The sequence below is a fragment of the Lissotriton helveticus genome, chromosome 7 (genome assembly GCF_964261635.1).
Source record: "Lissotriton helveticus chromosome 7, aLisHel1.1, whole genome shotgun sequence".
Classification (NCBI taxonomy): Eukaryota; Metazoa; Chordata; class Amphibia; order Caudata; family Salamandridae; genus Lissotriton; species Lissotriton helveticus.
The window spans coordinates 1,266,553,773-1,266,578,845 of record NC_136068.1 but is presented as its reverse complement, the minus strand read 5'-3'; the positions used below and the strand labels follow the sequence as shown (position 1 = coordinate 1,266,578,845).

General features: G+C 46.1%; 1 protein-coding gene across 1 annotated transcript in view; it reads right to left on the bottom strand.

Moving 5' to 3' along the window:
• Nucleotides 1-25,073, bottom strand: part of LOC144769444 (polycystin-1-like) — a 640,821-nt gene that overhangs the window by 435,696 nt on the left and 180,052 nt on the right. Inside the window, exons 16-20 of the mRNA XM_078653538.1 lie at nucleotides 16,754-19,066; nucleotides 11,830-12,857; nucleotides 5,441-6,199; nucleotides 3,623-3,754; nucleotides 1,848-2,023 (exon numbers count right to left, since the gene is read on the bottom strand). Of these exons, the coding sequence (XP_078509664.1) occupies nucleotides 1,848-2,023; nucleotides 3,623-3,754; nucleotides 5,441-6,199; nucleotides 11,830-12,857; nucleotides 16,754-19,066 (4,408 nt within the window). The remainder of the gene's footprint in view (nucleotides 1-1,847; nucleotides 2,024-3,622; nucleotides 3,755-5,440; nucleotides 6,200-11,829; nucleotides 12,858-16,753; nucleotides 19,067-25,073) is intronic.

Below are 25,073 nucleotides of genomic sequence, written 5' to 3'. Positions count from 1 at the left end.
GCCGGATTGACACCTCAATCATTTTTACAAAAGCCTCTCACTTTGCAGTCAGAGAAATAAAGATACACCCCAGTTTCCGAATAAGCAGCAATGGGTCAGAAGACATAGCCTGATGTTAGGTCTTTGTCTTTGCACACACAGCAAATGTGACCGGATAAACACAAATTGTAAAGGCCTCTTCATCGCTTATTTAACTTCTGAACTCCAACAGGATTATTTCTGGGGGTGCTGCACAATGCTTAATTTGTAAAATAATAAGTGCTGGGGACCCGTCAAGAGGCCACTGCAGTTTACACTACTATATGCCCCTGTACGTGCCGCCAGTGACAGAATCAAGACAACTATTAATTTACACACCCTACAAGTATGGCATTTCAGACTATTCCAGACCCCAAAGCTACAATAATGGATTGGGGGGCAGATATTTGTCATTTTTTATTGTTTATTGAAATAATTAACAACTGTTGTTGTGTTAATCTCTAATTTAGATAAACTGTGCAGACTTTCATAAGTGCCGGTGTTGACAATTAAGTACCAGAAACCACCGGCTCAAATTAAGCATGGGTGTTGCAGCACCTCTAACACCCATACTTCCAGCACCTATGGATTAAAGCCTGGATTATCATTTTCTGTACTTGTGGGCAAAAAAGCCTCTGATGTTTCTTAGGGCTTCTAATTTAACAGCCCAGGTCAGAGCTTTAACTTGTGGCTCAAAACATAGAGAGTCATCCATCCTCATACCCACATTTTGTAACAATTGCTTTGTGCTCAAGAGGCGACCCCAGGATGTTTGGCCACCAGTGGCCATCCCATTCATGTGAATGTTTTCTCAACAGGCGAATTTCGGTTATATTAGAATTCCTCTTCAGCAGTTTGAAGGCATCCATTTTGGGACGGCAGACATACAGTTCTTAAAATTGGCAGAACCATTCTTATTGCATTTCTGATTTCTCTAAATACCACATTACCTTACCCAAACTGATGATATTCATATCAATGACCTCAAAAGGATGGAAACTTAGTCTGTCATTACAGTGAGGCCATTCTCGTCTTGTCTTATCTGGCATGGGACATGGCCTTTTGCACCACCTCCCCATGTATTCCTGCTCGCTCATAGTTCCTGGAATGAAAAAGCTACGAGAAGCTTTCTCAAAGAGGATCTTTTTAGGCCAAAAGTTGAGCTCTTCGAAAAATAAGCTCACTGGAAGTAACAAGATTTACCTTACATGCAAAATTCCAGGTCTGACGTCATGAAACCTAAACCTAAGGGATGTTCACAGAAAGGCCTCTAACGAGGGTGCTTCTGGCACTCTGCATCTCCATTCATTCCATCAGAAGCATTTTCTTCTCTGCACTGTCCTAGTTTTCTGCTTTCTCTTTGCCCTCAAGTCCACTTCTCTAAGAGTTTCTATAAAATATAATTTTCACACATACACTGAATGGTAGAGCAGGCTCTGGATAAGGTCAATCCCTCTCTTGTGCACTATCAGTTCACAATAACCTCCACGTGAACAGCTGTAAGGAAAGTGCACTCCTTGGAACCACTCTCAGATCATAACCTTTGTAGCACATCACTAACACATCAAATGCAGATGCACAAGCAGGGTTTGGAAAAGGAGACCATTCTTAAGCACCCCAAGACAGAAACACAACGGGTTGGGATTTTGGAGGTCATATTGAACGCTGAGCCTGCAGTGTGTTCCAGATGCAGCAGGTCAAACACCGGATTCCTGCTTAGGATTGCCATTTATAGTAGACTCTGTTAGGCAAGGAGGGAGATTTGACTCTTTTAAAATGTTCTTCATAAGTTCAAGCTCTTTGTCATGCACACAGAATGGTTCTCTTACCTTATTGTGACCGGCATTGACATGTCCACTTTCACCCCAAAGGTCAGCGCGTGGGAGGTGTTCACGGGCAGCACTTCATGGAGTCCCAAGATCTGGCCTCCATGGAGCCGGTTCATGGTGTCCGCCATAAGTTGTAGCTCAGCTGTATCTGAGCTGACAGGATTCTCAGCTCTGAGCTGCAGAAAAGAAAAACACTTCACTTCAACTATCAGTTCAAAGCCTGGCGTGGATGCACTGAACCGTAGCCAGCCCTAGGTAAGGTCATCCTCCCTACAACGTGTGTGGATACTGCAATTATTTGGCATTATATCCATGTCACATCAATATGCCAATTACGTCACAAGGTGCATTCCGGAATGAATGCACTAGGCCCATGATTTTACAATGTGCATCGTGGGTTATATATACATTGCGTCCTTTGTGTCGTAGAATCGACAGATGCTGCCTATTTTGAGTGGATCCATTGCGCCCATCTTGCCACACAAATGACAAAGAAGCTGAGTGGGTCCTGTGTTGAGTAAGTTGTATGGATGCACTTTGGGGTTAAAATAGTATGTTTATGCTGTCATGGGACAGACAATGAAGGTGGTTTGCGGCAATAACACACTATACCAATGATGTCTTAAAGAAACATGATCTATTCTGAAATAGCTATAATGTGTCTCTGACGTCAAAGGGCGGACAGTACAGATGCACTGGGGGAATAATACATAATGTGTATGATGTCATACAAAGGAAAATGCAGAAACATTCTGAAATCTCCTTCCACCAACGTCCCAGATACCTCAGCTCCACAGGACTCATACTCGCACGCATGCCACGCATAAACAACCAGATCAGGAGGACGTGCGTTCTCTCATATCGTTCAGAAAGCGTGGAACGGCCTCTACATCTGAGCTTCCTCCTCTCTTCTTGAATTTTTCATGATGCTGCAGATCTGGATTTTCAATTAACCAACCTACCATAAGCAGGGTTAGGCACACACCTGCTCAGTCCCAGGAAACCCTCGCAGGTGATGGTGCGCTTCACAAATACAAATAACGTAACAGCAATGCGTTACATCTAGGATGTCATTCAATGGATAAAGAAGATTCATTCTGGAACAAATGCATTGTGCTTATTGTATTACAATACACATGAACTGTGCGAATAATATACGATGCATTAGTACAGAAAATGAAGATTCATTCTGACATGAGTGAGATGTGACACGGGTCTATTTTGTGATGATTACATTGGGCCCAATTCAGAAAAGTAATCTTTCACAAAAGGCATTTATGAGTACTAAAGTTAGGATTCCTAACTTTACTACTCCTAAATGCCTTTTGTGAATACCGAAAGTCGTAAAGTTAGCATTTTGTCTCAGATTACGTTTGTGAATCGGGCCCATTGTGTCTATGATGTAATACAATAGAACACAAAGTTCCATTCTGAAATGAATACTTTGGGGCCATGCTGTAATAGTTTTTTTGTCCCCATTGCCCTGATGCCTTTTTCTGGAAAAGGACTAGCTTGATACGCCCGCATCCTCCCGTCTAGAGCATTGTACCGAAGCCCCAATAAAAGGAAGCATACACCACAGCACAGGGAACCTAAACAAAGGACCTTCTATTAGAAATGCTCACATCTGTGTTGCCTGTGCCCAATGGCGGAGCTAGAGAGACGGATATGTTAGATCACATAGAAGCAAACCAGGGGGCATCAGATTAGTCCTTCTTCAGTGTCGGTACAGGTGTTCACTGCATTCGCTAGCCCTCGGCAGGGTGTGCTCTCACCTTCAGTTTGTAGATGCCGGCCTTCTGGAGCCTTAGGCTGTATGTAGGGCCGGTGTAGGCGAAGCTTTCCACATCATCCACAACCCAGGTGTAGGAGACCGAGGTGCCCCGGCTGATGGAAGCAGAAAATACCTGCGATGAAAGACGCCAGGGTTAGAGGCCACTGTGCTGAATGTGGAACCAGACACTTATGTCTTTCCTACACATTTCCTATTAAACTGACCCTTCCCCAATTTTCTCTACCAATGTCCTCTACTACCATTGCTGTCACTTTCAATAAAGAGGCACAACTGTGGGGTACCCGCTCCCCTGAATCTTCACGGGGGTGACTATGCCCCTTAGTGCCTCTTGTGCATCTGCTTGGGACTCTGTGTGTCTGCATGCACAGAGTGCCCACAAGGCATTTACATTAGCTTTTGACTGCACGTTTCTTGTCTATGTCTGTATGTGCACAGGCCACGTGCTTTCCAGTGCCAGCTACGTGCCCACGTGTATCTGGTTAATCCTGTGTGCATCTGCATAGGTCCAGTCTGTGTTCTGTGTTAGCTACATGCCTTTCTCGTTGTTCTCATATGATATGTGCCCATGTTGGTGGGTAATATAGTGTGTCCTTGATTGTTTTTCAACACTAGGTACCTCTGTGGTTGTTTGTACGTGGTCTGCGCCTGTGTGTGTCAGCATGTGCAACATGTGCCCTCATGCGTCTTTGAAATCTAAGTACCTTGTGTGTGTGTCTGCAACTTCTATGTGCCCCTTTGTCTATTTACATATGTCATGAGTCCATTTTGCATCTTTGCGTGCAATATACTTCTGTGTGCATGAGTTCTTGTTGAGTTGAAGCATTGCTAGTATGTGTCTGCATGGGCCCTGTTTGTATCTGCAACTACACGAGTTACATACCAATGTGTTTGCCAGTGCATCATGTATGTATTTCTGTAATGAGACATTCTTGGTTTTCGGCGCATTTCTCCTGCATTCCTTCCTTTTTCCAATCTGCAGGAGGCAGAAGCGGAAACGGCATCATTGCCTGCAACGTCACGTCCACGGTTGAGAAGGAGGGCAGCCATTTCACCCACCTCTACTAGTGTGTGAAGGGGAATGAGTGTATGTATGTTTGTGTACGACTGTGTGTGTGTTTGTGAGAGAGAGAGAGAGAGAAAGAGAACATTTCAGTGTGTGCGTTTGGGAGAGAAAGACAGAAAGTTTTAGTGTGTAAGAGTGTTAGGATGAGTTTGAATATATGGTTGAGTGTGTGATGGCTATGAATGCATGAGTCTCTGTGATCAATGGCATGGGTGTGAGGCTGTTGTGATAAATAAAAGATACAATCCAATGGTATTCTTCATGTAGATTTATTCTTCAAAGAAAGACCTGAACTCTTCATGCCAGACACAGCTGGACCAACTGCTCACTGAAGCCACAGGCCTGACATCATCATAGAACCTTCTAAAGCATCATAGGGATGCAACATTCTAATCAGGGAGACATGCAAATACAGACAAATAGATGAACCACGTAGCAAATAAATATAACAGAGGCCTTTTCAGCGGCAAATGTCTGGCCATCTCACATATTTACAAATGCCGAATGGGTGTGCACGGAGGAGGGGCCATTTCTGGAGTGCATTATACCTCTGGGATTGGGTCACTGCGAATTTAGATAAGCAAGCTTGTTAGTGTTTGTGTAAATACTTGTGTGTCAGCGCGTTTGTATATGAATTAGTGAACATTGGACATGAGTTGTTCTTTGTTCATTTGAGAAATGTGTGAATTGGAATGTGAGTGGCATACCTCCCTCTTCAGCCCAAAGATATCTCACCTGTAGCACACCGACCAGCATCCGACGAGGCCCCGGAGGCTCCACCCGCAGCTCTGTGATGGCATCGTGCGACTGGATCTTCACCGACAGGTTCTGTGAGCTGATCTGGTTGGATACCAAGATATTAAGGGTTTCTTCTCGAGTGTCTGCCAGGAAGACCCAAACGGAGGAGAACCAGCTATCCTTGGTGTCTCTGCGACACCCTGGCACGCTCGCTTGGATACTGCTAGGGCAAGAGGGTTGGAACCCTATGTGCGCTTGGTCTACTGGTGCTGTCCACTGCACCGTGGCATTTGTTCCAGATACAATCTTGATGATAAGCATTGTCCTGGACTGGGTAGGCAGGTGAATCGTGCCGCTTACTGGGACAGGATGGATGATCTGTAGTCCTTCTACCCGGCTCTGTACGTCCACAGCGCAGGTGACTTGTGTGTTACTGACCATATTGTGAATAAGCGCAGTATACATGTACATCCCTGGCTCCACCTGTCCACTGAGCAGCGGTGTCACTGCAAAACTCCTTGGGCCATAGGCAAAGGTCACTCGGAGGTCACAGACAGCATCGTCCACCCAGGTAGGGCTGGTGAGCGCAGTGACCCGGTTCTCCCACCAGGCGTTTCTCCTAAGACTCATGTAGCTCTGTCTCCAGGGAGATAAAGGGCTGTGCTGGCAGCGGAGAAGCGCATCCACCCCTCCAGTGTGCTGGAACCCAATGATGTCATCGGGATACACTGTGATATCCTTCTCCAACAGGAGGACCTGGAAGAGAGCAGCAACAACAAATCACTCACTGACAGCGAGTTGGAAAACCCAGGATAAAGCAGGTGAGCCAGTGGCGGCCCTCATGTACTGCCACAGGGCCACAACCCACCCGCACTCTGATGTCACCACTAGATCATTAATACTGGTCCGACTCAACAAATCAAGCCACAGACGCTCCTCACATACACCCACCAGGCAAAGTCTATTGCTTCCAAACTGTCGCCAATGTTGTGCATAGTATGGGGAATTCCCCATGATTTGCTCGCTCCCCCTTTTTTTTTCATAGACAGATGAAATCTGGATTTCATTACAAAACCGGAAGTGTAATAAGTATAGATGTAGCCGAGGTATGATGATTAAGTAGGTTTATTAGATCTTTAGTACAGGATTACATGAAGAATCAGGTCTTAAGTAAGGAATATAGAAAGCCCCACCAGGAGCAGCTCCCTTGCTGCTCAGCCCAATCTCTCAACTGGCATCCTTCCACCAGGCATCCTCCACATTCTATCATTACATCACACATACCAACATTCCACTATTCATCCACACAGGCTGAGCAGCAAGACAGGTAAGCAGGGAAGATACATAGCACCTAAACCAAGATACCACACACCTTCCTTCTTAAAGGAATGCAAACAAAATAATAATACAAGCATAGAGCATGGTCATTGTAAAATGGAAACTAACAATAAATCCCTAAATAAATCTAATACAAATAAACAAAGAATGACATAACACATAACCACCTCTTCCCCATTTACAAATCAAACAAAGAAATGCAAATGTCAAATTATTGTTTCAATGTATAAATCTTGCACTAAAGCCTTTTTAAAAAGAATACAAGAAATTGAATTCTATACCACCAACAGGACATACTAGTTGGACAGATCAGCATGGGGATGGTAACAGAGATGTCAACTATTTAAAAAGGAATGGCGAAAATGAAAAGCAAAAGGAGGTACTCTCATTAAAATAAATCCATAGGTAGTAAATCACTCACAGATACCATGCGAAAGTGAAAAACATCCATAGAAAATTATAGCTAATAGTTATTACAAACCATACCTAACTTAATAACAATTCCTATGAAGAAACTTGCAAGCCAAGTACTGTAAGTTAAATACTTAGCTTTATAGCTTTATTTCGATACGGTACATATCATAAAAGCAGTACAAAAAATAAAACATTACAGAGGTACACAATTTAAAATACCGCAGAGAATCATAAAAACATCTATACATAAAATACACATTTAAGCTATCCTTACTTATATTTGCACTAATGGCTAAAAACAGGTTATAAACAGTTTTTGGGAGTAGACATTATTGAATCAATAGCTTTCTTGCAGATCTTATACGCCATGCCCAGCCGAGAAATTTTGCCATGCAGCATGCAAAGAAAGGGCGGGCATCAGAGCGCAATATGCGTAGGGCTTCTAGATGTGATCTTGTTCCCAGGCTTCTGCACAGAGGCTTTAGCCATTTCGATCTAGGTGCTACATAAGCACTGCACTCAAACAGAAGGTGGGCGTCAGATTCAACCCTTGAGTCGCAAAATGGGCAAAATGGGACCGTTTGAAAGGGAGGATTCCAGGAGGAAGTAAACAGTCCTAAGGGGAGAACACCCACTCTGAATTTAAAGTAGAGTGATCTGTCTCCGGAGCTGTGGATTAGGTCCAAATAAGGTTCCCTAAAGGGGAGATCTTTGACCAACAAAAATTGGGCAGCAGATTTGCAAAGATTGGAATTACGCATTCTGTTATTTTTTACCCATAGCCAGTAAGCGTTCTTTAGAAAGCGCTTGGGTGGCGCTGTTTTGTTAGCCCAAGCATCTCCCATCCCCAGCTCATAGAGCAATCGTTTAACCTCCCTAAACCAGGGTATCTTGCTACAACCTGGAAGAGACAACAAGTCATCCAGGGCGTCGGCATAGCTACTCAGTTCTGGGACATTCCAAACCCGGAACCATAGTAGTAAGGGGCGCAGTTTTGCTTGCTCGCAAATTGGGCGAGTGCCTACGTCCAACAAGAGGGGGATTGTAGGGGTGCTGTGGGGTAGCCTCATCAGATCTTTATGGAAGTTGTTTTCCATCTTTGTCAATGTATCGACTCTCTGCGTACCCCACAGTTCAGCGCCATATAAGGCTGCACTTACAACCCTAGCTCTGTAGATATCTAGCACTGCCCCAATTGGTTTCAATGGGGAGGCTCGTTGCTCCTTGAGCAAAGCGCCCGTGACCCTTTTGTGTGTCAGAAACACCTTATGATGGTGCGCCTTCCAACTCATAGAGTCACACAGGCGAATTCCCAAGTAGTCAAATTCTTTGACTCTCTCCAAGGGAGTGGAGTCTAAAACAGGTGGGGCAACAGATTTCTTGGGAGGATTGAGAACAAGGAATTTGGTCTTGCTTATATTTATGGCTAAACCCCTGTTATCACAGAAGGATTTAAAGCTAGAAAGCAATTTCTGGATGCCAGCTGGAGATTTCGAGATCAGGAGGGTGTCATCCGCAAACAGGAGCGTTGGGATCTTTCTGCCCGCCAGGGTAGGTGCATCCGCAGGATGTTGCAGCAGATGCTCCACCACTCCGTTGACATATAGAGAAAACAGAGTGGGGGCAAGCACACACCCCTGGCGGACGCCCCTGTCTACTGGGATACGAGATGTTTTTTCTCCCTTGACACCCCACCTGATCTGGGCGAAATTGCCTTCATGAAATTTTTTAAGCAAGAATAGCAGGTAATTTGGTATTCCTAGACCATCGAGAACATTCCATAGTAGTTCCCGTGGGACTAGGTCGAAGGCCGTTCTCAAGTCAATAAAGACTAGATATAACGTACCCCCTCCCAGCACCACCACCTTCCAATATATCATCAGAAGGCGGAATGTTTGCTCGATGGTTCCTGTCCCTGTTCTGAAACCTGCCTGAAAATCGGACAGGATCTTTTCCTCCTCAGCCCATTGGAGAATCCTACCCAGAACGACTTTCCCCGCAACCTTCTGGGTTGAATCCAGCAAACTAATGGGGCGGTAGTTTGATGGGTCGTCCCGACTGCCTTTCTTAAAGATGGGCACAACTTCTGCGCCCCTCCAAGAATCAGGAAAGGATCCCCCTTGCAGAGCCTCGTTTAAGAGTAAAGCAATTAATCTGCTCCATGCTACCGGGTAGGATTTAAGTAAATCCCCTGGAATACCGTCAGGGCCTGGAGCCTTGTTGGGGACAATACTCCTAATAGCCCCTTCAACTTCCTGACTGGTAAAAGGAAAATCTATAGGAAGAGAGTTGGCTATTGTAATAACCGAAGATCCCGGGCATAAAGGGGACAAGTCCAGTGCAACAGAATAGAGCTTGGAGAAGTGGGCAAACCAAGCATCACCCGGAATGTTACAGGTTATTTGATGGTCAATAGGCTTGTTCCTTGCTCTTAGGAGATCCCAAAACCGTTTGGAATCCTTCAAAGAACTAGCTTCAATTAAGTCACACCAGAAATGATAATCATGAGCCTCCTTTGCCTTAGCCACTATTTTTTTGTAGGATTTCCTCGCGGAACTAATGGCGACCTTGTCCCTACTCTTGACTGCAGCAATAAGCTCCCCCTTTGCAATACGACATTGGGGAGAGTACCAATTGTCCCTGGCATTGGAATCACTTTTAGAACCCGCCCTGGATTTAGTATATTGAACTGTAAACAATTTACTCAGTGATACTGTAGTCTCTATAAAAAGTGGCAAGACATTAGTGCTGGCTGGGCGTATGGCGTCAAGCCGAGGTTCCACCACTGACAAGATGGACCCGGCTTGCGCCATCCTCGCCTCATCCGCTTTAACTTTTGCCCACTTCAGACGTCTGCCACAGTTGGACGGAACAATTTCGTGGGATGACTTCCAAGTGGGTGCTTGCTTGTACTTCTTACTTTGCCAGTGTGGAGACAGGTTTAAGCAAAGGGGGTTATGGTCGCTATCGGAGGATGCTACAACCTCCATATCCAAGTGGAATGGCCAAAGGTTATAATTCAGAATAATAAAATCAATTCTGGAGGAATGTCCCGGTCTATTGTAGGTGTGGGCTCCCATAAGGTCCGATTTTGAGCGGCCATTTACTGATCTCAAATTATGCTCCAGACAGAGTGCATTAATCTCTAACGCATTTTGTGTCCATTTGGGAATCGGATCCAACGACAAGGTCGGAATGCCCCTTCTTGCATCTTCCTCAAAAGAATTCAAAATATCCTCCTTTGCCAGCGGCTCAAAACAACAATTGAAATCGCCTGCAAGGAGAATATAAGAGTCAATCTTGCAAGCGGCTAGGTCGTTACTAAGACCTGTCTGAGGTAGGCTTGATGTCCCACTCCTGGCGCCCCTCAGGTATAAGTTAAAGACCTCTAACATCTTGCCCCCTTCGCAGTGTATTGAGATCCTCTGCAAGTCGGGAGAATGAATGGACCTATCGCTCACTTTTAAACCCAAAGCAATTCTAACCCATATTAGGAGGCCTCCAGATGGACGACCCTTTGAGCCCCTTTGCTGGAGGGCTGGGACAAAGTATGTGGTAAATCCAACTCTATATTTCGGGTCCAAGGTCCAAGTTTCTTGTAAAATACAAATGTCAAATGGCTCTATGAACACATTCCAATCCGGATTATCAAAATTCCGATTTAGCCCTGCCACATTCCAGCTTACAATCTTTAGTGGAGGTACGGTTGTACTAGGATAACTGAGAGGATGAGCAGATGCAGTAGGAGGAGTTAGCACAGCCGCTGGGGGTAACCTGTCTAGGGGCTCATCAATTCCCTCAGACTGGCTTCCTACAAGCAAAGGTGTGGCCTGTACAGGGGCATTTGGTAGAATATGCGAGAACTCAAACTGTGCATTCCTACCTTGTGGACTGGGGGCTCCCAATACAGTTAGCTCAACCTGATCAACACTATTTTTAGCTGTCAGACCCCCCTCAAAAATAGCACTATGTAATATTTGTGCTAGGCCAAAAGGATGTACAGTTACTAAGGGATCGATATCTGCACAATGGGCCACGGGACACCCATGAGCTGGAATCAATGGTACTTTACCCACTGTGTGGGAACTTGGGTGCCTATGGAGTCAATCTACTTCCTCCAAACCCCCGAATCTATTTGAAATTGGGAAACCATTCCAGTGGGAAAAAGGATCCACTTGATGGTTAAAATGGTTTCTCCTAGGTTGTTGGTGGACTAGTGACCAATTGTCCATCTGATTGTGGGTTGGTCGTGGGGGATAAAAGAAGGACAAGGGTTTCGGAATGACAGAAGACCCCTCAGTACAAGGCCACGAGCATATATGCTGTGCTGTGTGTGGGTCATCAAAAGTTACAACTATACAATCCCCCGCATTTGTTTTCCTTGTTGGGCCCACCCAAGAAGTTCTGCGCACCATCAGCACTTTACTTCTACGGCCATTTGGGATAGGTCTATTGACATTAAGCCAATGCATTATTTTATTTATCAAGGAACAATGATCCTCACGTTGGCCATTACTGATCTGTGGAACCCCCAACAACACAACTACAAAGTCATTTGCTTCCGGGGGAAGGTCGATATATCCCCCTCTAAAATTATTCTTAATCTGGAAGTCCTGGGTAGATGTTATAGCTACCTTGTCAGGTTGGCGTTTTAAGGATAACCCGGCTTTAGAATTGGCAGGTAGATGAGTTAGGGTCTGCTTCGGGACCTGAGGGATTGTAACAGGAAGTTTTTGACCCACCTTCACAGTCCTAGGTTTAGGAACTGGTCGTACAATCGTGGGTATAGTGGGCTGGTTTTGATGTGTTTGCACTATGGGAGCTGGAGGAATAGCATCAACTACTGGGAGGCCCTGATTTTCAAGACTTCTCAAACCGAGAGTGGCCAGAGCAATGATGCTCTTTTCCATCTCAAGTAAATTATTTTCGATTCGTGAAAGTCTGAGATCTAATGGAGAAAGGAGTTTTTTGAGGGATTCCCAAACCAAATCTATGAATTCCCTATCATTTTTACCCGAGCCATCCATCTGTAGGCCTTCAGTTACTGGGATGTAAGCAGGTAATTGCTCTATAGTTGTCCCCACCCCAACTCCCTCCAGTGGTGGCTGCTCCCCAACCGGCCGAGCAACTTTGGTGGTGGGTGTTGGGCCATTCGTCGGCGCCAGCTGTTGTGGCATCGCGATTTTCGCCTTTTTCCGTAAATAGGAGGAACGAAAGCGAGTCTTCCGGTTTATTTTAGTGACAATAGGGGCACTAGGGGCATTAAAAACCACTGGGGGAGGAAGGATAGGAACAACATTCTGGGTGCAAAAGGTGGCAGGGGCGCTCACTTCCAGTGGATTAGGTTGCAGGGTAAGGTGTGGGGAAAGGATGAGTCGAGGAGGAGTCTGGTGTACCTCTGCCTGGGTAGTTATGCAGTGGGGGATGGGACGACGCTCTGGAGTGACCGCCATAGCTATAGAGCCCAAAGAGGATTTTTTGGAAGTAGCGATGACTTCAGACAGTCTTCTGGCCGCTGCCAGCTCGAGAGATACCCGCGTCTGGAGCTTGGATATCTCCCGGTCAATTGCGAAATTAGTGCGGGTAATGAAGTCATCCATTGGACCACTAATTGGGTGATCATCTTTGGAGGCCTTACTCCTAGTTATTCTTGTGCACATATCTTAAATAAGGGGGGTACAGCCAAACAACGAAATATATATAAAAAGAGGGAGTGGATCAAACTTTGCTAACCTCTCTGGTAGGTAATGTCGGGCAAAAGAGACTGGGCCAGTCCAGTCCGCTCAGTCCTCGAACGGCCTCAAACGGCCCGCTCTTTGCCCGCTCTTCGCCCCGAGCTGCGTCCCGCGCTGCGGGAGTAGGTGTAGGTTATGTAAGGAGGGTGATTGGGCGGTGGGCGGGCCAGCAGGGAGAGCGGACCGTCAGCTGGTTCTTGGTCACGCAGGGACTCCTGGTTGCTGGAGTCCCTGCTCGCTCGCAGCCCCGCCTAGCCTCACGCCCAGCCGCCTTAACAAGCCTCCTCAACGCCCGCTTTCCAAACCTGGGCGAAGCGGCACCCGCGGAGCGGGTGCGGCGAGTTATAGAGCCGCTAACAGGGTTAGTGAAGTCCAGTTGCTGTAGCACACGGCGTCTGCTCCCAATGCTCCGTGAAAGGCAAGTATCCCGCAGAACGATGGTAGGGCGAGTCTTTATCCACCTGTAGTGGGCGGGGGGCGGGCCAGCAGGGAGAGCGGACCGTCAGCTGGTTCTTGGTCACGCAGGGACTCCTGGTTGCTGGAGTCCCTGCTTGCTCGCAGCCCCGCCTAGCCTCACGCCCAGCCGCCTTAACAAGCCTCCTCAACGCCCGCTTTCCAAACCTGGGCGAAGCGGCACCCGCGGAGCGGGTGCGGCGAGTTATAGAGCCGCTAACAGGGTTAGTGAAGTCCAGTTGCTGTAGCACACGGCGTCTGCTCCCAATGCTCCGTGAAAGGCAAGTATCCCGCAGAACGATGGTAGGGCGAGTCTTTATCCACCTGTAGTGGGCGGGGGGCGGGCCAGCAGGGAGAGCGGACCGTCAGCTGGTTCTTGGTCACGCAGGGACTCCTGGTTGCTGGAGTCCCTGCTCGCTCGCAGCCCCGCCTAGCCTCACGCCCAGCCGCCTTAACAAGCCTCCTCAACGCCCGCTTTCCAAACCTGGGCGAAGCGGCACCCGCGGAGCGGGTGCGGCGAGTTATAGAGCCGCTAACAGGGTTAGTGAAGTCCAGTTGCTGTAGCACACGGCGTCTGCTCCCAATGCTCCGTGAAAGGCAAGTATCCCGCAGAACGATGGTAGGGCGAGTCTTTATCCACCTGTAGTGGGCGGGGGGCGGGCCAGCAGGGAGAGCGGACCGTCAGCTGGTTCTTGGTCACGCAGGGACTCCTGGTTGCTGGAGTCCCTGCTCGCTCGCAGCCCCGCCTAGCCTCACGCCCAGCCGCCTTAACAAGCCTCCTCAACGCCCGCTTTCCAAACCTGGGCGAAGCGGCACCCGCGGAGCGGGTGCGGCGAGTTATAGAGCCGCTAACAGGGTTAGTGAAGTCCAGTTGCTGTAGCACACGGCGTCTGCTCCCAATGCTCCGTGAAAGGCAAGTATCCCCAAGTAAGTTAAATACATGTAGGAATCGTGTAGGTGACTAATCTACAAGCAAGAATTTAAGTAAAAGTGGAAAGTCACATGCAAAGTACTATAGATTAAATAACATGCATGAACCATGAAGGTGACAAATCCAGGGGCAGCAATTTAAGTAAAAGTGGAAAGTCACTTGCTCGAATGCTAACTCATAGCACTATAATTTAAAGAAAAACATCATGCACTAAAATATAGGTGACGAATCCACATGCAAAAAATCTAAACAAAGGTGGAAGGTCACATAACCATTAATCAGTAGGCTAATACAATGAATATCTTAATAAATAAAAGTTCATCGAATTAAACGCGTAAAACTGAACAATAATATAACGTAGTTATGTAATATTTTGTAATAATGTAGATGATGTATCCATGTCTAAGTGGAACAGGACACAGGCTATCAACTGTATACTTCAAAACAGTAGAATAAATACTTTTAGAATGCTAAAATAACTTTTTAACTGTAGAGGTTAAACTTGCAAAGAAGTAAAACTTCCCATACTACCAATAATTGATAAAGTACTATTAACCCCATTTACAATTAGGCATAATAGCAATTAAGCTCCTTATTGTAGAAAGCAAGTTACAAGTACACAGCAGTTGAAATCAGGAACAGGTTTATTCATGAACAGCCCCACACCTGTTGCGGTGCGTGGGTCAGGAAGGTAATCACTGGAATGACAGTTGGGCAGCTGGAGTGGAACAGAAGGAAGGGTGGAACGTTGGGAACCAATGGAAAGGGGTATACTGACAATGGGTGCTCTCGCGCAGGAAAGGTGACTGGTGGACGTCACACACGGGGGCATGAGGAAGTAAAGAACTGAGATATAACACATCTTCCTCTCTTGAGAGTTTTGACTAGTAACTAGATTCAGTGGTATAACACACAGTCATGTGGATTGAACTATGAACCTTTAGTCAAGCACAAAGTCTTCATAACGTTTCAGCTTATGGATGGCTCTCCCAAACCTCCCCGTGACCATGTGAGGATCAGGAACACTTTCGGTGTCGGAGTGAGGATCCTTACCGGTCCTGCCAGACCTACCACTGAAGCTATGACTGTCAGACATGACTTCAGAGTCAGAGTATGAGTCGCCGTAACAACTCCGCCTTGGTATCGGAGTGTGAGGACTGACATCAACAGACTGGTCTGATGAGTGACAATCAGCAAAGTCAGTGACAGGTGGGAGATCATGTGAGTTAACATTACTGGACATGCGACTTTGTTCAGAACTGGTCTTATCAACATCCACCCACAGATCTCTGCAATACACATTAGGTTGCAATTGATTGGGTGCATTGCCTCCATGATGATATCTGGCCAATCTACTCATGTGCCACACTTTCCCATCGCTGAGCCTTGCAGCGTTGTTATAAAGTTCATCGATGTGAAGAGGAGTGGTGAATCTGCTTTCTCCTTTTCTTACTTTTTTTTTAAACAAATTTTTACAAGATCCCCTACCCTAAATGAGTGTTCTTTTGCGCCATGTTTGGAGTCATACCATTCTTTGTAGTATTTTTGCGCCTTGATTATGTTATTCCTGATGACATCTGTTGAACATTCAAGTTGTTTTTATGTAGGCATCCATCCTAGGTCTATACTCAGGGGCTGTCTGCTTCTCATGAGAACAAAAGGTGCATTTCAGGTGCTGGCACAAGGAGAAATCCTAAAGGCCCAGATGAGTTTGAATATTTCTTCTTCCCAGTTAAGATTAGCATTTCTTGACAATTGTATGTGTCCCTTCAGTACACGGTTGAAACGTTCAGTGAGGCCATTACCTTCGGGATGGTATAATGAGGTGGTGTGGCGGGTGATACAATTCCTCTCGAGGAATGACTTGAACGCCACTGAGCAAAATTGTGGACCATTGTCTGTGAGGACAAATTTGGGTAAACCTTCACTTAAGAACAATTTATCCAGGAAGGATATGACTGTAGAGCTGTCTATTTCCGAAACAATTTCTATTTCAGGCCATTTTGAGAAGTGATCAATAACCACTAAAATGTACTTGATCCCTCCATCATGTCCTTCAATTGGTCCAGCAATGTCTAGGCCTAATGTTCCCCATGCCATTAATGGGGGGTTGAAGTGGAGAAAGGGACACTTTAGATGTTTTGAGGGTTTTATCTGAATCACTGCATTCTACACAGTTTCTTATCAATATTTCAATTTGCTTGTCAATACCGGGCCACCAATAACATGTTCCGACTCTCTGCTTTGTCTTTGTAATGCCTAGGTGACCTATGTGGCAAAGTTTTAGAATTTTGTCTCTGAGTGTGATGGGGGCTATCGCCTTGCCGATTCTATATAACACACCGTTTTCACAACTGAGTTCATTTCTTATTTCTCAATAAACTTTGACATTGTCACGAAGATGCCGTTTCTCTGGCCAAGAGGTGTTGACAAGTTTACATACGTCTTTAAGTGTTGAATCCTGAGACATATGATTCTCCCATTCTCCTGCAGAGATTCCATCAAAATCCGTGTTGAAAAGCAGGGCCACTTTATCATCATCCTCAAGTGCATCCATATTTTCATTTTGTGGCAGGGGTAGTCTGCTGAGGAAATCTGCAACTTTGTTCTTGATCCCCGGCCAATATTCAGCTGTGTAGTTGTAATCCAACAATTTGATTGACATTTTGCTTAGTCGTGGTGAAGCATTTTGCAAACCAGAGGCAGATAAGATTTTGATTAAGGGTTTGTGGTCCGTGCGAAGATGTATATTGTATCCCCATATGTATGCTCTGAAATAATTGAGCGCCCATGAACAGGCTAGCATCTCACGTTCTATCACAGAGTATTTCTCCTCAGCAGGGGTGAGTGATCTTGAGGCAAAGGCCACAACCCATTCTTGGTTTGAATTATCCTTCTGCGCTAACACAGCACTCAATCCTTTGTTGCTGGCATCAGTTGTTACATAGATTTCAGCTCTGGGATCAAATCCTTTGAGGAAGGGGGCTTCGCCGATTTCTTTTTTGATTGTCTCAAAGGTGTTCTGACATTCCGGGGACCATTCAAATTTTGTTTTATTTTTTAGTATTTGTCTTAGACTGTACATTTTTTCTGAAAAATTTCTTATGAATTTGGAGTAATACTCAGTTAATCCGAGAAAGGCTCTAACATCCTCTTTGCTGGATGGGCAGGGAGCATTAAGAATGGCATCAACTAAACCTTGTTTTGGTTTGATACCATCGTGGCTAATAGTGTGCCCCAAATAGACCACTTTGTCCTGAGATATTTTACATTTGTCTAATTCAACAGTAAGACCATGCATTTTTAGTTTGTTAAAAACTTGCTTTAAGTGTGTGTCATGTTCCAGTTGATAGCTGCCCATGACCAAGATATCGTCTTGGAAAAACCTGATACCATCAACGCCCTCAAAGATGGAAGTCATGACCCTTTGGAAAAGCGCTGCGGCCGAGGCTAACCCAAACGGTACCCTGGTGAAATGGTAACAACCAAAAGGGTTAATGAATGTGGTGAATTTCTTGCTGTCCACGTGTAGGGGTATTTGGTGATACGCGGATTTTAAATCAATAATGGAAAATACACACATATCATTGGTGGCATTGAACATTTCACAAATACGTGGTAGTGGATACTGATCAACAATAATGTTTTTGTTAAGATCCCTAAGGTCAATGCAAAGTCTAATTTTTCCATTGGGACGTTTGACCACCACCAAGGGAGAAACCCACTCCGCAGACTCAACCTCCTCAATTATTCCATCTTTGACCAGTCTATTCAGTTTAACTTGAACATCCTTTCTTACCGACACCGGTAAGTGTCTTACCTTGTGAATACATGGAACGGCCGAGTCTTTTAGTTCTATTTTATGTTCAAAGCTGTTAAGAAGACCAACTTTACCGGAGAATACTTCAGGAAAATCTTTGTGAATGGTATTCTTGCATGACTCATCAACAGACAAAACAGGATCTGCGCTGTTTGGGTTGAGGATTATTCCCAGTTCGGCTTGATCGCTCCAACCAAGTACCGAAGGTCCTTTCTTAGCCACAAAGAGTTTACAACATGCTTTCCTGTTTTTGAATTCGAATTCTAATTCACGTGTTCCTAAAAATTCAATGTTGTTGTCAGTGTAACTTCTAGTAATGATATTGGATTTTTCTAGTGATGTACCAATTTTGTCAGTGAGCAGTAGTTTCCATACATTCTCATTGATGATCATGAAAGGAGAGACAGAATCAGCCATTAAGTTCACAATTACCCCACCCAATTTCACATCACACATGGGTTTCTTTTTCTTAGTGGGTGTGAGCTCCAATACGTCATATTCAATGGAGAATACGTAGTTGATGCTATCAGAATCTGAGTACTCTGAATTTTCTTCCGAAGAGTCACTCTCTTCTTGAATGTGTTTGACATGTTTGCTATGTTTAAAAGATCCCCTATTGCAAGCCTTAGCAATGTGACCTGTCAAACCACATGACATGCACTTCTGATGTCTGGCAGGGCATTTCGTGGATTCTGCTAAATGGTTAGGAGAACCACATCGATAACATTTGAGTTCAGGGAGATCTTTGTATTTTATGCTGTGACTCTTCTCACTTCTGTGTTTGGATTTGTAAGGTTCACTTTTCTTGTGATAATCATGCGCAACTTCTTTACTGTTGACCTTTTGACTCAGTTTGTTGGCATTTGATGAATGTATAGCTTTGACAACAACTGGTTCATCCAAAACTGCTTTGGCACATCTGCCGGTAAGTTCTGCTTTTTTAACCAGAGCGACAACTTCTTTTAAGGAAGATTCTCAGTTCACCCAAAGTTTGTCTTGGATGTTAGGGTTGCTAGCATGCATGATAATTTGATCACAAACAAATTCTTCTTGCAATTGACCAAATCTACAGGTTAAAGCCAAATTGTTCAAGGCCGCGACATAATCATCATCAATGCTCTCATCTTTGCCCTGTTTTCTTCTGGAGAATTTGTAACGGTCAACAGCAACGCATACTATAGGTGAGAAATGAGCATCCAGGTCATCTAAAGCGTGTTGATAAACATTGTTGCCTTCTCTCACTTTTTTTTCAATGTTGTTGTAAGTTTTGACACCCCCAGGACCTAAACAGTACAAGAGAACTTTCTTTTTCTTTTCAGCTGTGAAGTCCTCATCCTCAACAGTTTCTATATAATTTGTAAAATACTCTTTCCACTCCTTCCATGGCATACATGGAGCACCCTTGAGGGGTAGAAAAGCTTGAGGCTGCGCAAGATTCAAAGAACTTAAAAGCACACATTGCAAATTCACATTAAAGAAGAAATATAAACAGCTTCTTGTTATGCATGCACAGGAGAAGGTTGGCAAAGCAGTTGTAGTGAACTGGTATTAATTTTTATTTATTGTTTTCCTTCTTCTCTTACTATTTTAATAAATATTCACACTGTGGCTGATATAATGGAGATGAAATACTAATAGAATAATTAAGGATACACATTCATCGATATTTCAAACAATTACCTATCGCCATTTATTTGCAGGAGGCACTGTTTCTTATTGTGATAATTGCCAGTTAACTGCATGCGCTTTGACACACGACCGTTAGCAATGGGAGTCGTTTATGCCAGCATACTAGTCAATACATCGCAGTCACAGGCGTTTTAATGTACACTTTCAATGGTGTGCACATCACCGGGAATGGGTCCAATTCCGATTCGGTCTTATTCAATTTCCGGCATAAATTTACTTAAGATGGCGGCTCACGCTGCGTTTCAGTGACGCATTACGCGCTAAGACATGCGCAGAAGGTGCTCCAGGAAGGCGCGAAACAGCTGACAGGAATTATTGCAGAAGGACGCGCACGACTGGCCAATCACTCAGGGAGATGAGCGGATGCCCCAAAACTGACGATTGCCAACTCATTGATATTAAATGAGTTGGCATTCGTGGGCTGTGGCTGATCACGCGATGGCAAAGCAGAGTTCAGGAGCCAGTCGCGTCACAGAAGCAGAGGTCGAACCGGACGGCACACGTCAATGTACAGGAGTCAGAAGTGTGAAATACACTCCCACGTCGCTCACGATACAACGCAGGGAGGTCCGACACAAACCAGGTAGGAAGGCTGATCTTCAGAATCACGGGTGAAACTTCTAGTAAAGTTCTTGGAATTACTTTACATTCACGAAGTCAGCGGTGAGGGGCTGTTGTTTCCGCTCGTCGCCACTTGTAGAAAGCAAGTTACAAGTACACAGCAGTTGAAATCAGGAACAGGTTTATTCATGAACAGCCCCACACCTGTTGCGGTGCCTGGGTCAGGAAGGTAATCACTGGAATGACAGTTGGGCAGTTGGAGTGGAACAGAAGGAAGGGTGGAACGTTGGGAACCAATGGAAAGGGGTAGAGTGACAATGGGTGCTCTCGCGCAGGAGAGGTGACTGGTGGACGTCACACACGGGGGCATGAGGAAGTAAAGAACTGAGATATAACATACGATACATAGGAAAGTCTAAATACAGTCCCCCAGAAAACAATAAATTAAAATAAGCAAAGTAGACACAGTTGACAGAAAACCGATGAAGGACTGTGTTCAGAAAGAGGAGATTGACTTAAATCCTTGCGAAATGATGCAGTTCTTTAATTGGGATGGAACTAATTGTAGTGTTCGCGGTCTAGCTAACCCGCGTTGCGTGGTGAAGTAACGCGGCGGCCGCCATCTTGGCGGGCAGTGCACACGCGCGCGCATTTGGGAAGCGCGAACGCCGAGCGAGAAGTAATCGGCTCGGCGCTCTTCGAGATAGATATATTATAATAAATACCCTCGAACCTCCCAACTGTGTGGCTTCATCATTGGGCAAAGTAGCAACATTACAATGGCGACGGAGGTCGGGATCCCAGAAAACACATGGGAAAAACAAACCGAAAATGAAGGGAACCAATGAGCAGTGAACCCAACTGGAGCAACCACAGCCACAGAGGGTGGCCGGACAACCACAGGGGAAGTGAGTAGTAACAGAACTCGAAGAGCGTGGCAGAGCCCCCAGCACAGCCATCGGGGACCAGTCAGTGCACAGAAAGGAATAGGGAGTGCACACAGAGGGGCATAGAACCTTACAGCCCCCACTACCACCACACAGTCCAGGAGAAAGAGCACTGGTGACCTCAGGGAAAAGCGACGGGGTAGAGACAAAGAGCCCCCAGCTTCGCCACAAAGAGCAGGAGGAAGACGGAGCGCCAGGGAGCCCCAAAGGGTCAAGTGGAACCCCGCCAACAACCAAGCGTGAAACCATGTGCGCACAAGCATCTTCAGCGACTGCGCCCGTCCCGTTCCTGCCCAAGCCGGGAGAACCCCTGATGAGATGGGAAGACTGGAGAGATTACATAGACAACTTCATAGAGGTATTAGAAGATGAAAATGAGGAAAAATTCACAAGTAAGAGGAAGAGAAGAATACTGCTCCACAACTTGGGCCCGGAGGGGCTCAGAGTATTCAAAAACCTAGTTCCTAAGCAAAGAGCAACCACCGACGACGATGTATATGCCCACGCGATTGAGGAATTGAATGAACACTACTGACCAGCTGTATGTGTCTTGATTGATCGATATAATTTTCAACAAAGGAAGCAAGAAGTAGGGGAGTCGGTTGAAGAGTACGTGGCGGCGTTAAGGAAACTAGCGTCCACGTGCAAATATGACGCATTCCAAGATGAGTTTATCAAGGATCAAATTGTGATGCACACCACAAGCAAGTACAAGAGAAACTATGGTCAAGTGGAGACGCCACGCTGAAAGAGGTCATGGCTACAGTGAAGAAAGCTGAGCTGGCACGACGATGTGCGGAGGCGGCGAAGAAAGAGACAGTGGCCAGGCCCATGGTGAACAGGATAGAAGAGGACGACCCCCGGAGAGACAACAAGTACAAAGGTACCCCACAGAAAGGACCACAAAGGTGGCAAGGCAATCCAGGCCCGCCGGGCCGACAGACGGGAGGCGGTAAAAAGACCTGCTATCGCTGCGGAAGTACAACGCACGAGGCCCACGACAGGAAGTGCCCGGCGTTTCGCGCCAAATGTATGTTCTGCGGGATTATAGGGCATTACGAGAAGGTATGCCGCAAGAAATCAGCCAGGAGTGTGGTACGTTATGTGGACCAAGGACAAGAAGATCCAGAGGACAACAGCCACGAGGAGGAAGACACAGTACTATGCATCTACGACCAAATACTATGTGTGGACACCAATAGATCGAGTAAACCAGTACTGGACATGACAATTGGTGGGGTGCCGATAAACATTGTAGCAGATACGGGCTCACCATACACAATAGTCCAGAGAGCGGTGTGGAACGAGACATTCAAGCCGCACGTAGGCCCAGAGCTGGAGAAACTGGACATAAGGCCCGTCACGTATAACGGAAACCGAATACCCATGGTGGGGTTCAGGCCGTTAAAATTCGAATTCGGAGGACGAAGTGCCATCAGCAAACTGTATGTCTCAGAAAGAGGGCCATCGGTGTTGGGGTGGTTGGACCAGGGCGACCTGGGAATAAAACCGGACCCGGGAGGAAAAGTTCAAATCCTTCTCACCGAACCGGATGGGTGGCCCAACATGGACAGATGGAAGAAAGAATACCCGAAGGTGTTTGGAGGCAAAGTGGGTAAGCTGGAAAAGTTTACGCACAAGATCGTACTCAAGGCAGGAGCAGAGCCAGTGTCCCATAAAGTGAGGAATGTACCCCTGGCAGTAAGAGAGGTGGTGCAGGTGGAACTACAAGAGCTGGAAGAAAAGGGCATAATAGAACCAATCACGTGTGCCGAGTGGCTGGCACCACTGGTAGTGGTGATGAAACCCAGCGGAAAGGTCAGGCTATGTGTTGACCTGCGGGAACTGAACAAAAACATTGTAGTGGAGAAGTTCCCCTTACCAAGAATTGAAGAAATGCTAGCCAAGACAAGAGGAATAAAGTGGTATTCCACCATTGATTTAACCTCGGCATACCACCAAATAGCCCTACACCCGGAGAGCAGGAAGTTGACGTCCTTCATCACCCCCTTCGGGTGCTACCAATTCTGCCGTATGCCATTTGGGCTGGCGTCAGCAGCGGCGGTGTTTCAAAAATTGATGCACTAGTTGTTCAAGAACATGGACGGTATCCAGTATTTTCAGGATGACATCCTGATAATGGGGCGAGACAGGATAGACCATGACGCTAAACTCACTAAGGTCCTGGAAGTGTTGGAGACAAAAGGCCTGACTGCAGAATGGGACAAATGTCGACTGGGAATGGAGTACGTAACCTACCTAGGGCATGAGATCGGAGTGCAAGGGATCACACCTAAGGCCGAAAATGTGAAAGCGATCTGTGATGCACCACCCCCCACCAGCAAGGAAGAGGTCAGGTCTTTCCTGGGCATGCCAGAGTACTATAGTAAATTTGTTCAACATTTTGCAACAAAAACCCACCACATGAGACAACTAACGAGAGAAAAAGCAACGTTCAGCTGGACAGCAGAAGCGCAGAGGGAATTTGAAAGTGCTAAGATGGATATCGTGGGTGCAGTACCCCTGCAAGGCTATGATCCCCAAGGCAGAACGGTGCTCACAACAGATGCTAGCGACAAGGGCCTAGGTGCCGTCTTGATGCAGGACAGAGGTCAAGGAGTGGTAGAGACATTGAGCTTTGCATCCCGCACATTAAGCAGCACTGAAAGGAAGTTCAGTGTCATAGAAAAGGAGATGCTGGCGGTGGTGTGGGCGATGACAAGATTCCGACAATTCCTGTGGGGGACACGATTTCAGCTAAAGACGGATCACAAACCGTTGGTAAAGGTGCTCACCTCCAGAGGGCATGCCAGTGCCACGCCCAGAATCTCAAAAATGACCTTGAAACTATTAGAATTTAGATATGATGTAGAGTATATTCCGGGAAGTCGTAACAAAGTGGCGGACTACTTGAGTAGAGCGGCAGCCATGGAACCAGAAGAGGAAGACAGAGAAGGAGGAGAAGAAATGGTAGCCCTAATGGATGACCAGGAAAGAGTTATTAGCCGTCAAGAATGGGAAACAGCCTATGAGGAGGATCAGGTCATACAGAAGGTGAAGGAGTGCATCGTGAAGGGCTGGCCTGAGAAGAGGCACCTCTATGAGGACTTGCGGAAATACTATGAAGTCAGGGAGGAGCTCTCAGTAGAGGACAAGGGAGTGTTTGTATACAGGGGGGACAAGGTCATCCCTCCATCTGGAATAATTCCCAGGCTGTTGGCGATACTCCACGAAGGACACCTAGGAATAGGTAAAACAAAACTAAGGACAAAACATGGATACTGGTGGCCAGGCATGGACATGCAAGCAGAACGACACATCAGAGAATGTACCCAGTGCCAAGGGGCGGACAAAACGCTCAAACCTTTAAGGCCAGCGCTAGGTAAATTTGACACCCCGAGAAATCCGTGGGAAGAAGTGTCCATTGACATTTTGGGCCCGATCTTGGATAGTCAAGGAACGCCGAAGTATGTGTGTGTCCTCATAGACAGATACTCCAAGTGGCCAGAAGTGAAGGTGGATGAGACAATGGACACAGAAACAATCCTAAGGTTACTAGATGACACATTCATGAGAGAAGGTATCCCCAAGTCCATATTGAGTGATAATGGCCCTCAGTTCACCTTAGAAAAATGGACCACATTCATGGAGAGGAATGGCATCCACTCTAAGCACACCTCTATTTATCACCCGGCGGGCAACGGGCTGGTGGAACGTTTTAACCGGGTGGTGATGGGATCAG